This window comes from Pyxicephalus adspersus, chromosome 9, assembly GCF_032062135.1.
Source record: "Pyxicephalus adspersus chromosome 9, UCB_Pads_2.0, whole genome shotgun sequence".
Taxonomy (NCBI): Eukaryota; Metazoa; Chordata; class Amphibia; order Anura; family Pyxicephalidae; genus Pyxicephalus; species Pyxicephalus adspersus.
The window spans coordinates 1846267-1859718 of record NC_092866.1 but is presented as its reverse complement, the minus strand read 5'-3'; the positions used below and the strand labels follow the sequence as shown (position 1 = coordinate 1859718).

Genomic DNA, 13452 nt, shown 5'->3' with positions numbered 1-13452 from the left:
GACCTCCTTCCTCCTGCCGGTGACCCCTCTAGTGATGGTGACCCCACAATTCTATCTATATAGAGGAATCAGGACTTCCTTCCTCCTGCTGGTGAACCCACAATTTTAAGTTTGAGGCCTAACAGATACATGTTTGATCTAAACACATCAAACAAGCTATAAAATCACAATTTAAAAAAAATTTAAAAACCACAAAACTAACATTTATAATACTTCACCACTTTTCCTACCAAAAAAAGTTTTTCCTTATTTAACTACACTTTAAAGCAAGAATTGGGCACTACCAAGCCCCGGGAGAAGGTATTACCTGATGAGCACAGCGCCGAGGCGGTGGGTTTGGGATGTCTATTTTGTTCCAGCTGTTCTTCTTTATATTGTAAATATACAGCTCATTATATAGAAAGGTCTGGAAGAAAAAATAAAGACGAATAATAAAAACAATGCATTTCCAAATCTTTAAATAAAACATAGAACACAATCTTTAAAATTTAGCTAACTCACATTGGAAAACAAAATGACAAAATCAATAAAACTGTAACACAAGCCAAAGGCTGGGATTGGCATCCGCATACAGTACATCATTACATTATGCTTTATAACTTTCTTATGATCACTTGCAGACACATTTACCAGAGCTTTAGGGGTGAAGCCATTTTCTTGTATAGGTAATACTTGCAGTGTATCGCCATTGATAAATGTATTACCTCCAGACATAAAAATAATTTGGAACAGTCAGTGGCTGGCATAATAAGATCCTACTGAGATGGGTGGAGCTGGGAACTCCAATCTTCCTGAACCCACAGCTCAGAACTCGGTGTTCCCAGAACCTACCCATGAGTTTACCTTTACGTTACATGAAAGAGACTGATCCACACGGTTTTGTCATACGTGATGAGGAGGAATATTAATACCGCATTTCCTTCTATTAGGGCTGACACTGATTTGTAGATTACAGCACGCCATAGCCTGCAGGCAATCAGAGCCCATTAAATATTAACACCTAGCTGACACTCCGAGACCTGTAATGGGCACAGATCTCGGCTGGTTTATATTACCCCGGGGGGGAATCACATGAGTCTCTCTGTACGTGAAATATTCCCGGAACTCAGATCTGTCAATGTCCAGAGCTACAGAACCACATTATATAAGTACACATATACATTGCAAGGTTTTCTAACATCAACTTTCATTTATTAATGCAGTGATCTCCCGGCCTCTTTTAGCTGGGCACACCACCCGACACTTTTCAGTAACCCTCCCGGCTGTTTTTGGGTGGTACTGAACAATTGGTTCACAATACAGGGTCTGCCACCCACCTACAGCTTCTTCCCACCCGGCTTGGATTAACACATGGACTAATACTATATGAAAATAGAGATCACCCCACAAATAGTAAACAGACTGCAGAAAAACAGTCACCCCAAAAATGCAATATACTAAGTGGACCTTTCACTATGAGTCAGGACCCCCCAAACCATTAAATAATGACATAGGACTGTGGTAGGGACAATAGACTGCAAGCTCCTTTGTGGGACAGCTAGTCACATGACTATGGACTTTATACAGCGCATTGTTATATGTCAGCGCTATATGAATACTGTGTATACTAATATACCTAAACTGTGAATAATGAAGGACTGGTACTGGCTTACACAGATGACATGACTTTGCTGACCTTTTAATTATCCTGCTTGTCTTTGTCGCAAATAGGGGACAGACCATAGTTATGCATTCAGAAAAACAAGACAGGATTTGATATGACCCCCCCACTCCCCCTCCCCATACAAGTCAGCTCACAGTTAACATTTATGATTTTTTGGAGTATTACATTTGGAGTGAAACAGAACATAAAAATCAAAAACCTGTTAAAATGCCCCCTTTTCCTTCACTAAATTAACTCCCCTCTGCACCCCCCCCAAATGCATTTGTATGTATCCAGCTCTGCAGTCTTCACTGTTCTGGTCACACCATAGACTTCTATGGGACGGTTTCTAAGCCACAGGAAATAATTGTTATTACACAGTATCTTTATAGCACCAACATATTATGCAGCACTGTACAAAGTCCAAAGTCATGTGACTAGCTGTCCCTCAAGGAGCTCACAATTAATGTCCCCCCCATAGTCATATGTCTTTAATACAGTCTAAGGACAATTTTGGGGGAAGCCAATTATCCTAACTGCATGTTTTTGGAAGATGGGAGGAAACCGGGGACCCAGAGGAAACCCACACAAACACAGGGAGAACCTGCAAACTCCATGCAGATAGTGCCCTGGCCAGGATTTAAACCTGGGACCCAGCGTTGCAAAGGCCGGAGTGCTAACCACTGAGCCACCGTGCTAAAGGAGGATTTTATTCTTTTTGTACCTGATATTTATAGTGCGCTATAGGTGCCGGAAAAAGACATATAGCTGGTACAGAATCCCTACAGGAGCTGCTGCGCCATGGCCATGTTACAACAGAACTGGGATGTATAGCATCTGTCGCATTGGCATTTAAAATTGGAACAGGATCTAGATGGTTAATTAAAATGAGCATATGGAAGGGAAAAGGATTGCAATCTTAGGCCAAAACAAAGAATGAAAATATAGCTGGCCATTTTTCTCTATCTGCATCCTTCTGGCTGTCAGGCAATATAAAAATTTGGAAATTATTCTATGCAAGGCTCAGGAAAAAAAACCTGCTGCATTGAAATATTGTATGAGTGCGCCCCCAAGTGGCCAACCAGCTTATGTGCACAAAAGGTAAAGTCCAGATATCTTTAGGAATATGTTTGGCTATCAATTAAACTGAAGCAACAAAAGTCCTGGGTTTGGAAAATAATTTTGGAAAAGTGTCAGGTCCTGGACTGTATTTGTTGACATTTTTATGCAGGCAAAATAGACCAAAATACTGTGAACTGATAAGCTCTTGAAATGACAAAATCGTAAATCAAGTCATTGTTCTGCTTCCATTTAGATTGCATATAATTAACATCATATGGATTATAGGCATATACCCCAAAAGCCTAAATGGGGCATATGCAGCCCTAACGTTTGACACCTACCCCTTGAATTGGCAGGTAACTCTACTATTGTGGAAATACAGAAGTGTAAAGGATGCTGTTATCAAAGAAGTAGAGATGAGCTGAAACCCCAGTGTCCTATTGGGGAGATTTTATCGTCATATCCTGTCTGGCAGACACAGCTGGAGGGCTCCGTATAGTAAGAACGACCCATCTTAAAGCAGATCTTTCACTTACATTATGGGAGCTGCCATTGCTGAACACAGAGGAATGCTAATTTCCTGGATCAGATGACGATCTTTAGGTTTTAGCATTTTTAGACACCAAGACAAGCATGCAGATAATTGTGTGGCAATCAGCTGAACACCGGAGCTCATTCCTAGATTGTAAGCTCTTCGGGGCAGGGTCCTCTCCTTCTGTGTCACTGTCTGTATCTGTCTGTCATTTGCAACCCCTATTTAATGTACAGCGCTGCCTAATATGTTGGTGCTATATAAACCCTGTTTACTATTAATATTAATAATTCTGGGTGATTCGGAAGGTATAAAAGAAAGAGGATAAGCACTCCAACCAAGCTGTATTATATAGAATCAGGTCAGAAATGGCGGCTAACCATCTCTCAGTAATTCAATTAAATATTTGTTGCAGGGACATGTGATCCATTTATAAGATTTCCTCTCTATATTTATTTAAAATGTTGGATTTTATTTAACTTTTCATCTGGTTGGCAATGATACCAGGACAAGTAAAAATGTATTTATTTTTTTTTAAGTGCAACATCATTTTTAAAAAACAAACAAAGGGTGCAGCACGGCCCCCCACAATCGCGGTGATCATGATGGATTGGGAGCACAGAGCCTCCTGGAATACATACACCATGCATCCTGGGAGGCTCTGGCTGCTTCTTCCAAAATCAGGCGTGCGCAGAAGGAGCCTTTTCTTTATTGGGAGGGAAAAAAAAAAATCTCACGAATGCGCACTCCTCCCCCATATACGTCACCCGATCTCACGCATGTGTAGTGCAAGATTGGGTGACGTGTGAAGAAGGAGGATAGCAACCACTTTTAAGGCACACCATTTTAAACATTGATCATAAAAACATAATTTATTGTACATTTAAAACAATAAAAAATTCCATAGACAAAAGATCTGAGTAAAAATTTTTCTTTTTAACAATTTTGATGAAATTATAACAATTGGCCATTTTCATATCTTAGCACATTTCATAACACATTTTGCTTCCTCGGGAACCATGGGAGAACAAAACAAAAATCAATTGTTAACACCTCTTTCCATTCTGAAGCAAAAGTAAAAAAAAAAAAAAAAAAATTACACTTACCCTCAGATCAGTCTGTTCGTCGGGAGGTTTCTTCCATTGGGTCTTGCATCGTCCTGGTATCTGTCTTTGGACTGGTGCAGAGGGAGCGACAGGCGCTGACATCTTCTGCTCTCTTCTTCCGTGTTCTTCTTCCTATGTCACTCGATTTCGCAATGTGCAGATGTGAGATCAGGTGACTTAGATTGGGAAAAAACTTGGGGATCTTACTGCGCATGCGTGAGATCGGCAATTTTTTCCCTATTGATGAAAAAGCTCCTTCTGCGCATGCCCGAGCAGCTAAGAGCCTCCCAAGATGCGTGACGTAGGTATCCCAGGAGGCTCAGCTCTCCTATTCATTCTTAATCGCCTAAGCCAGAGATAGGCAAACTCCTGATACAGCCTAGCCAGTATTCCAGTCCGGCCTAACGCCCCCTAGTTATTTATTGTTGGATTTGGCCTAATTGTCGTGGTATCAGGAGTTCCCGCTATATCATCGAGTTCCCGCACAGTAACCCCAATTACTATGCCTAAAGAGCAGAAGCAACGCAAAGCTACTAGAAGGTTGACCTCGAATGCCGTGTCTTCAACCCTGAATGGACTGACGAATTATTCTTCGTCCAACGCGTCAACAAAGCCCCGTGTTCAGTGTGCAATGACACCAACAGCACTTTCAAGCGGTCGAACCTCAAGGGGCATTTCCATGGCAAGCACACGAACGCGTATAGAGACTACACCGCGGATGAGCGCAAGACAGAGGCTGCTCGTTTTCATTCACGTTTGGAAAAAAACCTTTCTTTGGACATCTTGTTTCTTCTGGCCTAGTGTGCCTTCCCGATCTCCTGAAATGGCCTAGTAGTCCAAAAATTTTGCCGACCCCCTGGCCTAAGCGATCAAGAATTAAGAGGCCGGTGCTGTACCCTTTTTAAAAAAAAAAAAACAAAACAAAAAAAAAACCGGGTGTTGCACTTAAATAAATCCCTAACAAAGATTTTTATTTAAATAAAAGGGTTGTCTACCCTTTTATACAAAGTGAAATTCTGAGTTTAGGTACGCGTTAGGTCAACCAAGACCAACAATCCATGTGTGTACAACAGGTTTTGAAACAAGATCCTACACTGCTCAGCTGCACTCAACTCACCACATATTTTACCCTTGTTCTTAATCCTTTTAGAAGGAGTACGGTTTTACTATTCTTCAAAGTCAATTTGTATTTATATAATTTATTACACTCTCTATTTCCTTCTTTAACAGCTCTCTAATGTCCTTCTTACTCCTTGTAAAGTGCAGCCGGCTGAGTATACAATAAATTATGCGTTTATGATTCATTGATAGAGAGAGGGCCCCCTTAGCTTGCTATTCTGTTCTCCAAATCCCCTGAGGAAGCCAACGCGAAACGTGTTGGAAGGGAGACCTGTGCTTCTGACCTACATTTACAAGTATATGAATAGTAATCTAAGCTCTACTGTTACTTTGTAACACTGATCAGTAACTGTAATAGCACCTGTATACATTTTGGTTTTGTTTTTTTAAACTTTCATGCATTTTGTAATTTGATAAAGTAATTATTTTTTAATAGTTCACAAGAGAGTTCCATTTAAAAGCCTCTTTTTGTCACTTCTCTCTCTCTATGATATATTTAAAAACACAGGCTTGGCACACACCGGATATACCGAGTTTTTATTTTGAAGTCTCCCTCTATGGAATTTCTCTATATATTCTGTATGATTCATTGATGTTTAGCAATTTGAAATGATTTGCCTTAGAAATCTATTTAGAAATGTGTGAAATAAACATTGTAAAAGGTTTGATGTGGATGTGGCACTGATGGATTGTCTCCAACACTAAGAAAATAGAGAAATCTAATGGATTGACGGATCTTCGGGATTAAAGGTGAGTGTGATTTTTTTTTTGTTTTTACTTTAGTTCCCGAGACCTGGTTGTTAGGGGGGAGCATAGGATAGACCCGGTGTGCAGCCCCCGTCACTGACAATCTGCAGACTGAATATAGTGATAAATCGCAAAGATGGAGCCTGGAAGAGGAGACGCTGGCTGGCTAAACAATGCACTCATCGGGAGAGCCGGTCATAAGTGCGGGTGGTCAGTAAATGAAGAATCCTTGTAATAAAAACCTGATAGGGATTCTAATTCTTCCACAGTATTGGCTTTAGATAAACTCTAATTCTGTGACATCTTCACTGTATGAAAAGAATCAGTTTATTATAGAAAGTAATGAATTATTAATATAAATTATATTTTGATTTTGGTAATTCACAAAAAGGACATTATAGAATTGGAGAGAGTGCAGAGAAGGACAACTAAACTAATAAAAGGAATGGAGGAGCTCCGCTATGAGGAGAGATTAGCTGAACTGAATCTATTCTCCCTTGAGAAGAGACGTATAAGGGGGGATATGATCACCCTGTATAAATATATAAATGGTCCATATAGAGAACTCTCTTCCCCATTATTCACTGTAAGGTCATTACAAAGCACAAGGGGGCGCTCTTTGTGTCTGGAGGAAAAGAAGTTTAAACCCCGGATAAGGAAGGGATTCTTCACTGTAAGGTCTGTGAAAATGTGGAATCGGCTCCCTCAGGAAGGAGTTTCAGCAAGTTCTATAGATTGCTTTAAGAAAAAGCTGGATGATTTCTAGAAGCACAGAATATAACTGGGGATTAAGGATCTAAAGAATAACAGTGACTGCTGATCCAGGAAACATCTGATTGCCTCATGGAATCAGGAAGGAATTTTTTTTCCCCTGTTGGAGCAAATTGTACCAGGGTTTTTTTTTTGCCTTCCTCTGCATCACCTATGTCCATAGAGTTTTATATCTGGGGTATGTTTATTTCCCTTGTGGTTGAACTTGATCGACCTATTTTTTTTTTCACCCTAACTATGTAATCATACAGTCTGCAGGAACAGACAAAACATCCATAGAACACAGAAGAATAAAACTATTGTATAACACAACATAACAGATAATAAGTAGGAAGTAGTAAAAGAATACTGTACTTTTTGGCCATTGAAATATTCACCTCCAAAAAGAATCAGCTCGTCCTTCTCAGGGTGGGAGGTAAAGGAGGCGTTTAACCTGTGGGAAGAGGAAGGTGAGGGGTTGATTGTTCTTTATATCAATCTGGGGTAAAATGAACACATTGCACATCTATACACAGGAATATATCATGTACTAAAAATATCATTTATAAAACAAGTCTTTTTATGGGTTATACATTCAAATTTGCACAATATTTCATATATACCATGTGCAGCCAGCAGAGGAAGCTGTGTGTCAGATCTGACACTTTCTGTCTTCAGTAAGTGTTCTAGAGGTGGACAAAAATGTTAGAAAGGAACGCCCGCTAAGTGGCATTTATCTAATGGTGTAACCCTCCACTCTCCATAACTCTGCATTACTGGACAGTGATGTTACCACCTTGTGTAGTCTGCCCCCCATGTGATGCCACTGCCACAACAGATACCCAAAGTGACCCCATCAGGTTACTTATTTAGGTCAGTTTACATCGCCCACAACCACATTATAGTTTGCTATCAAGAACTCCCCACCTTGTAAGTGCCACCCAAAATTGGCCAATGCCAACACTTTGATGGGGCAGGGACTTCCCCCTTAGGTCCCTCAGAACCCAATGAGGATAAACCCGATCACTGCATCATGGGAGATGGTCACATGCTCCTCCATGCATCCAATTATGTTGTGACAGTCATAGCAGGAACCATGGTCTGACTTTGGTGCAACTGCAAGGTTAAGTTGCACCAAAAAACTGTTTTGATATTGTTGGTATGTATTATTGTTATATATATATATATATTAATGTTGAACAACAAAAATTCTTATATTCACCTTCTGTACTATGTTGTAGTGCTACTATACCCACTAGTTGTATAGACTGAATCCCTGAAGAAGCAGAGTTTATCTGCGAAACGCGTCGGATTATCACAGCATATCAATTACCTATATTGAGCTAGGTGATGTGGTCGTAGCACCTTCTAAATATCTGTACTTGTACTTGCTTGTTCATATATACTGCCTTGAAAGTCCCACCAAAATACTTGGTTTTCTCTGTTTATGACTATTTCAAATAGGGATGTTGGCAGTTTATACTCTATGAGATCTGACATGGAAACTTTTGCAAATGGTCTGACTTTTGACAGACGTCATTATCTTGCTCTTAGTGAGGTGACAGGGTCTCTTAATCTCCCACCAGAGGAACGCAGGGAGTTGTTGGGGTATTTTATTAGAATCACAAATTCTCTGTTACTAATTGTTACAATAAATGATGCTGACTGTACAATTACTGCATAGAAGTAGATCTTCAGTCCCAATTTCTGCCCTATGCTAGAATCCCACCAATGCCGAATCACTGATCATGTGACCCTCTGCCATGGGGAACAGCTCCCACCTGAGATCACCTGACTGGTACTGCTAGGAAGAACACAATTATTTATTACAAAAGTTTTTATATCTCTCAGTGCCATGCCCAGCCCCAGAAGGAGTTCAAAGTGACAAAGTGTGCAGACTAACAGATACACAGGGGGTTCATTTCAAAATATTCTGTGATCATTAAAAGTCCAACCCAGCCCAAATTGTTTTCGGTTATAGACAGGAGAACCCTCGTCAGGTTTTCTTTGCCTTGACATGCACCCCCCACCCCCTCTCATCTGACAAGAGTTTGTCATTGCTGGAGCTCTGAAGGTTCCCTGGAGGGACTACAGATCCCAGCATTCATTGTTCTATTACAGCTAAGAGCAGAACCTCATTGTGTTCTTACCTGGGGCTGGGGGGAGCGCACGCTGTTTCCACCACCTGAGTCTTCTTGGCATCCAGAGATTGGAACTCAGCAATCAGAGCCTCCAGATCCTCCTGGGGAGAGAGGAGAGAGGGGTTTAGTGATTGAGATCCGGCCAAGGAGAACAAACCGGAGGGGGATTTGGGGAAGATCCCGCTGGGAGGGGAAACAGGCCAGGTGGGGGATCTGGCCGGGAGGGGGTTTCAGCTAAGGAGGGGGAAATGGGCCGGGAAGGGAAACGGGCCGGGAAGGGGGAAACGGGCCGGGAAGGGGGAAACGGGCCGGAAAGGAAAACGGGCCTGGGAGGGGGACAACGACAAACATGGAACAAGTAAACAACCGGGGGGGGGGGGGGGAAGGAAGGAAGAGGAAGTCGCTCTAAACAGTAACACTAGTGTGTAATGATTCGTGTTAATGTCCAGAAAAAAAGAAAAAAACATTTCATTACTTATTATTAAATGCGATCCAAGGTTCCCATATATCATCAAATTTATCCAACGTGTGTTGTAGCGTGTGAGTCAATCTATCGTTGACCATAATCCAGTTCAGTTTGTTGGGCCGGGAGGGGGAAACGGGCCGGGAGGGGGAAACGGGCCGGGAGGGGGAAACGGGCCAGGAAGGGGATCGGGCCAGGAAGGGGATCGGGCCAGGATGGAGATCCACCCGGGATGGAGATCCACCCGGGAGGGGGGAAAAGGGACAGGAGGTAGATCTGGCCGGGAGGGAGAAACGGGACAGGAGGGAAATCTGGCCAGGAGGGGGACCTGCCAGGGAGAACAGGCCGAGGGTAGAACCCCTATCAGTGACCCCAGTTAGCTATATTTCATTTCCTGTCCCTGTGACACCCACATAAAGGGGAAGACACCCACACTCCTTGCAGTAACCCCCACCATACTCACCTCATCCTTCTTGGACCTCTTGGAGACTTTCTTCTCCATCTTAGCGGCCGTCTTCTCCGCTCCCTTCACCTTCTTCTCCTTCTTTCCCTTCTTCCCCATGGCTGAGTTCCTCCACACTGTGGACCAGAGTGACGTCACTGCAGTGCGACCAGAGATGACGTCACGGCCATGCGGGAGGGTCACATGATCCTCCAGTGCTGGCTCACGTGTGTACCGTATGTGATGGACTACAGGCTGCCTCTGTACCGTGCTGTGTATAGAGGGTGACAGGGCCGGGTATATGAACCGTATATAATGGAGTAGCTGGGCATAAAGATTTTCCAGGGAAGGGGCAGGCTGTGACATTTTAAAGTGTTTGGCAGTGAGGGAAAATGTTTTGTTTTTGTTTTTTTTTGTTATTTTGATGAAACTCAATAATTCATAATAACTGCGCCTAAATAATAACATATCAAATTTTGCAGATTTACAATTCTAAAATGTGGTGGCCGCATTCGTTTTTTCTATGCTTGTTTCCGCTTATTTTAAATTGATGATCCTGCCAGTAACACATTTGGGTGACAACAATGACTATACGGTATCTGTAGAGATGCAGAGTTGTCACTCTAGAACAGGAAGTGTGTTAGGATTACAGAACACCTCTGAATCTCTTTGATCCTGGTCCTCTTTATTTCAGGAAGGGACAGACAAGCTGCCATGTTAAGCGAACCCCCAGCCAGTTCTGTCCCTGTTACCCCTGAGGCAGGTTGGCACCAGGTGGGGGTGGGGGGATGAGGGCCCCAGGGATTAGAATTCTGTCTACTCCTGCAGAGTTTACACCTGAAATATTCATTCCGTGTGAATTGGCGAATGAAAAGCGCAGCTCGGAGATTTTTACAGCGTCAGCAAATCTTCACAAACTGCGCTACAGCAGTAGTAGGCGAGATGGACAGACGGGGGGACTGGGAAGCTGTGTGATTCTCCAAATGTTCATCTCCACCTTCTATTCCATTATTTTATACAGGACAAGGATGTGATCATTATTATTATTAAACAGGATTTATATAGCGCCAACATATTACGCAGCGCTGTACATTAAATAGGGGTTGCAAATGACAGACTAATACAGACAGTGATACAGGAGGAGAGGACCCTGCCCCGAACATCCCTCGGGAATCATCTTTTATCTGGAGCATGCTAGACTAGATTGTCCACAGGGTGACAACGGCTCTATACGATTTCACTAAACAACAAACAGCGTTGTCACCCCAAGAAAGAAGAACAATAGCTGATAGGTTGCCCCGGCAGACTGCAGAGATCTTGCACCTATTCAATATGGGGCATGCCTCTGCAGAGAGACTGCTGCTTTGGCTGCTTTTTAATAAAAAATCACTGTGGGAGTTTGCACATGTTTAAATGATGCTCCGGATTGTATTAAACTAAATGTAACATTCAATTTGAATCAAATTTACCGTAAATTTAGAGCTGTTTGCTGCAGTACCTCTTTCTGGCCACAAGATGTCAGCAGCCTATCATGTTGAAATTTGAAATTTTAACCCAGCTAAGATCAACTTGGAGGACTGAGGATATACTGTGAGTGCTGATAAAAGGTGTCATAGGGTATCACCTGGAATCTTTATTTCATAGTATAATCATGAGGAGAGCAACGGTGACATCATCACATCTGTGCCACTCACTACATCAATCGGGATTGGCCATTAGATTGAAGAACGCTGCATGCCATGTGACCAGGCTGAGATCTTCAGCAAAAAAAAAACAAAGGGGAGCAGAGAGCAAGAAAAAAAAAAAACAAGGGGACCCACAATTAGGAGATGTAAACCCAGCCCCTGTTCTGCATCACATGGTATTCATCAGTTATTGAACCCGCCATCATGCAGAGGGGCCAACATTTTAATACAAAATGATTTTCTAATGATACACAAAGAAGACCTGTTAATGAACAAGTAGTATGTCGCCTAGTTTTACCGATCACCTCACTTATACATAGAGGCATTATAACAGAGTGATCCCCCTCCTATTGTGTGATACTTCCCCCACCTCTTAGACTGTAAGCTCTTCTGGGCAGGGTCCTCTCCTCCTCCTGTGTCACTGTCTGTATCCGTCTGTCATTTGTAACCCCTATTTAATGTACAGTGCTGTGTAATATGTTGGCGCTATACAAATACTGTTTATTAATAATAATCAGTGATTGGTCACCATAATTATCCTGCTAATCAGAAGATCCAATCACTGCAATAAAGTAACTGATCTCCACTTTGTTACCTGTGATTGGCTCTTCCAGAAATGGTGGCAGCGGCGGTGATCTCTGTAGTGGTGATCAGGATGAGAGAAATACATTCATTAGGACCAATAGCATTCCCAGCAAACTATAAATTGTCACAGCATTCCATTTTATAAATGTAGCGATCACCGTCTGCTACCAGTAAACTATTGTGTATATTGAACATCTTTTTCTGGTGAACATTTTGTCCATTCATTTACAAATAGTCTTCCAGGTATAAATCAGTGTATCTCAACCAGGATTCCTCCAGGGGGCGCTATGGGGTCCTTCAGCAGTTTGTGCCTCTCAGGTCAGACTAAGTGACCCCAATGATCTTTTTGGCTATCTGTAAGGGTGACATTCTTCCCACTGACCACCACACTAATATACTTTGAGCTGTGGATATAGTAATTATTAAAGGGGGGCTAAAACCTGACATTTTTTAAGGGTTCCCCAATGTTCAAAAGGTTGAGAAACCCTGGAATAAAATAGTCACACGACTTGTATGCAGTTCCTGGTATCTTCCAGCAGAGGGCGGCCTCTTCCCATCTAGCCTCCATCCATCTCTCCATTCTCCTCCAGGCGCCTGGTGCATTCGTTAAATTCTTTCTAATGCAACTTCCCCGCTAGTATTGCATCATTGTGCTGTGTGAACGGCTCTGCTGCAATCCGAGACGAGGAAGGAACAGGCTCGTGAAATCCCGGGCGTGTCCGATCCTTTAATGGGGGTGACGCACAGCGCCGTGAGGACAAATCTCCGTCTTCTGTCTGTATGGGAACAATGGAGGATAAATCCCAACCGCTAATGTGAAAACCCAATAATTGTCGTTAGCGGTCACGGAATATTACCGGGCCCCTCGGAGACCCAATTACCAATTTCAATCTCCGCCGGCAGGAAATCTCCCAAATGAATTTCTTTCCTCCAAATTGTCTCCATTTGTTGCTTCGATTTACGTAACAAATATTATGAAAAGTGAAGATTCATATTTCAGTCGTTTTACTTTTTATGTTCACTGTAAAGAGAACCTGTCAGTATGCCACCAAAAATTCTTATCCTAAATATACCGCCCTTCAGCTCCACTCAGTGACTTTGTCTAGATGATGGGGTCACCGGCAGGAGGAAGGGGGTCCTGATTCCCCTATATAGATAGAATTGTGGGGTCACCATCA

The 13452-nt window shown here is 42.4% G+C and overlaps 1 protein-coding gene across 1 annotated transcript in view; it reads right to left on the bottom strand.

Annotated features, from left to right (window-relative positions):
- Window positions 1-10176, bottom strand: part of KLHDC4 (kelch domain containing 4) — a 24553-nt gene extending 14377 nt beyond the window's left edge. Inside the window, 4 exon segments of the mRNA XM_072421389.1 lie at window positions 308-406; window positions 7334-7412; window positions 9109-9200; window positions 10026-10176. Coding sequence (XP_072277490.1) covers window positions 308-406; window positions 7334-7412; window positions 9109-9200; window positions 10026-10124 — 369 coding nt within the window. The 5' untranslated portion in view covers window positions 10125-10176.
- Window positions 10177-13452: the final 3276 nt, after the last annotated feature.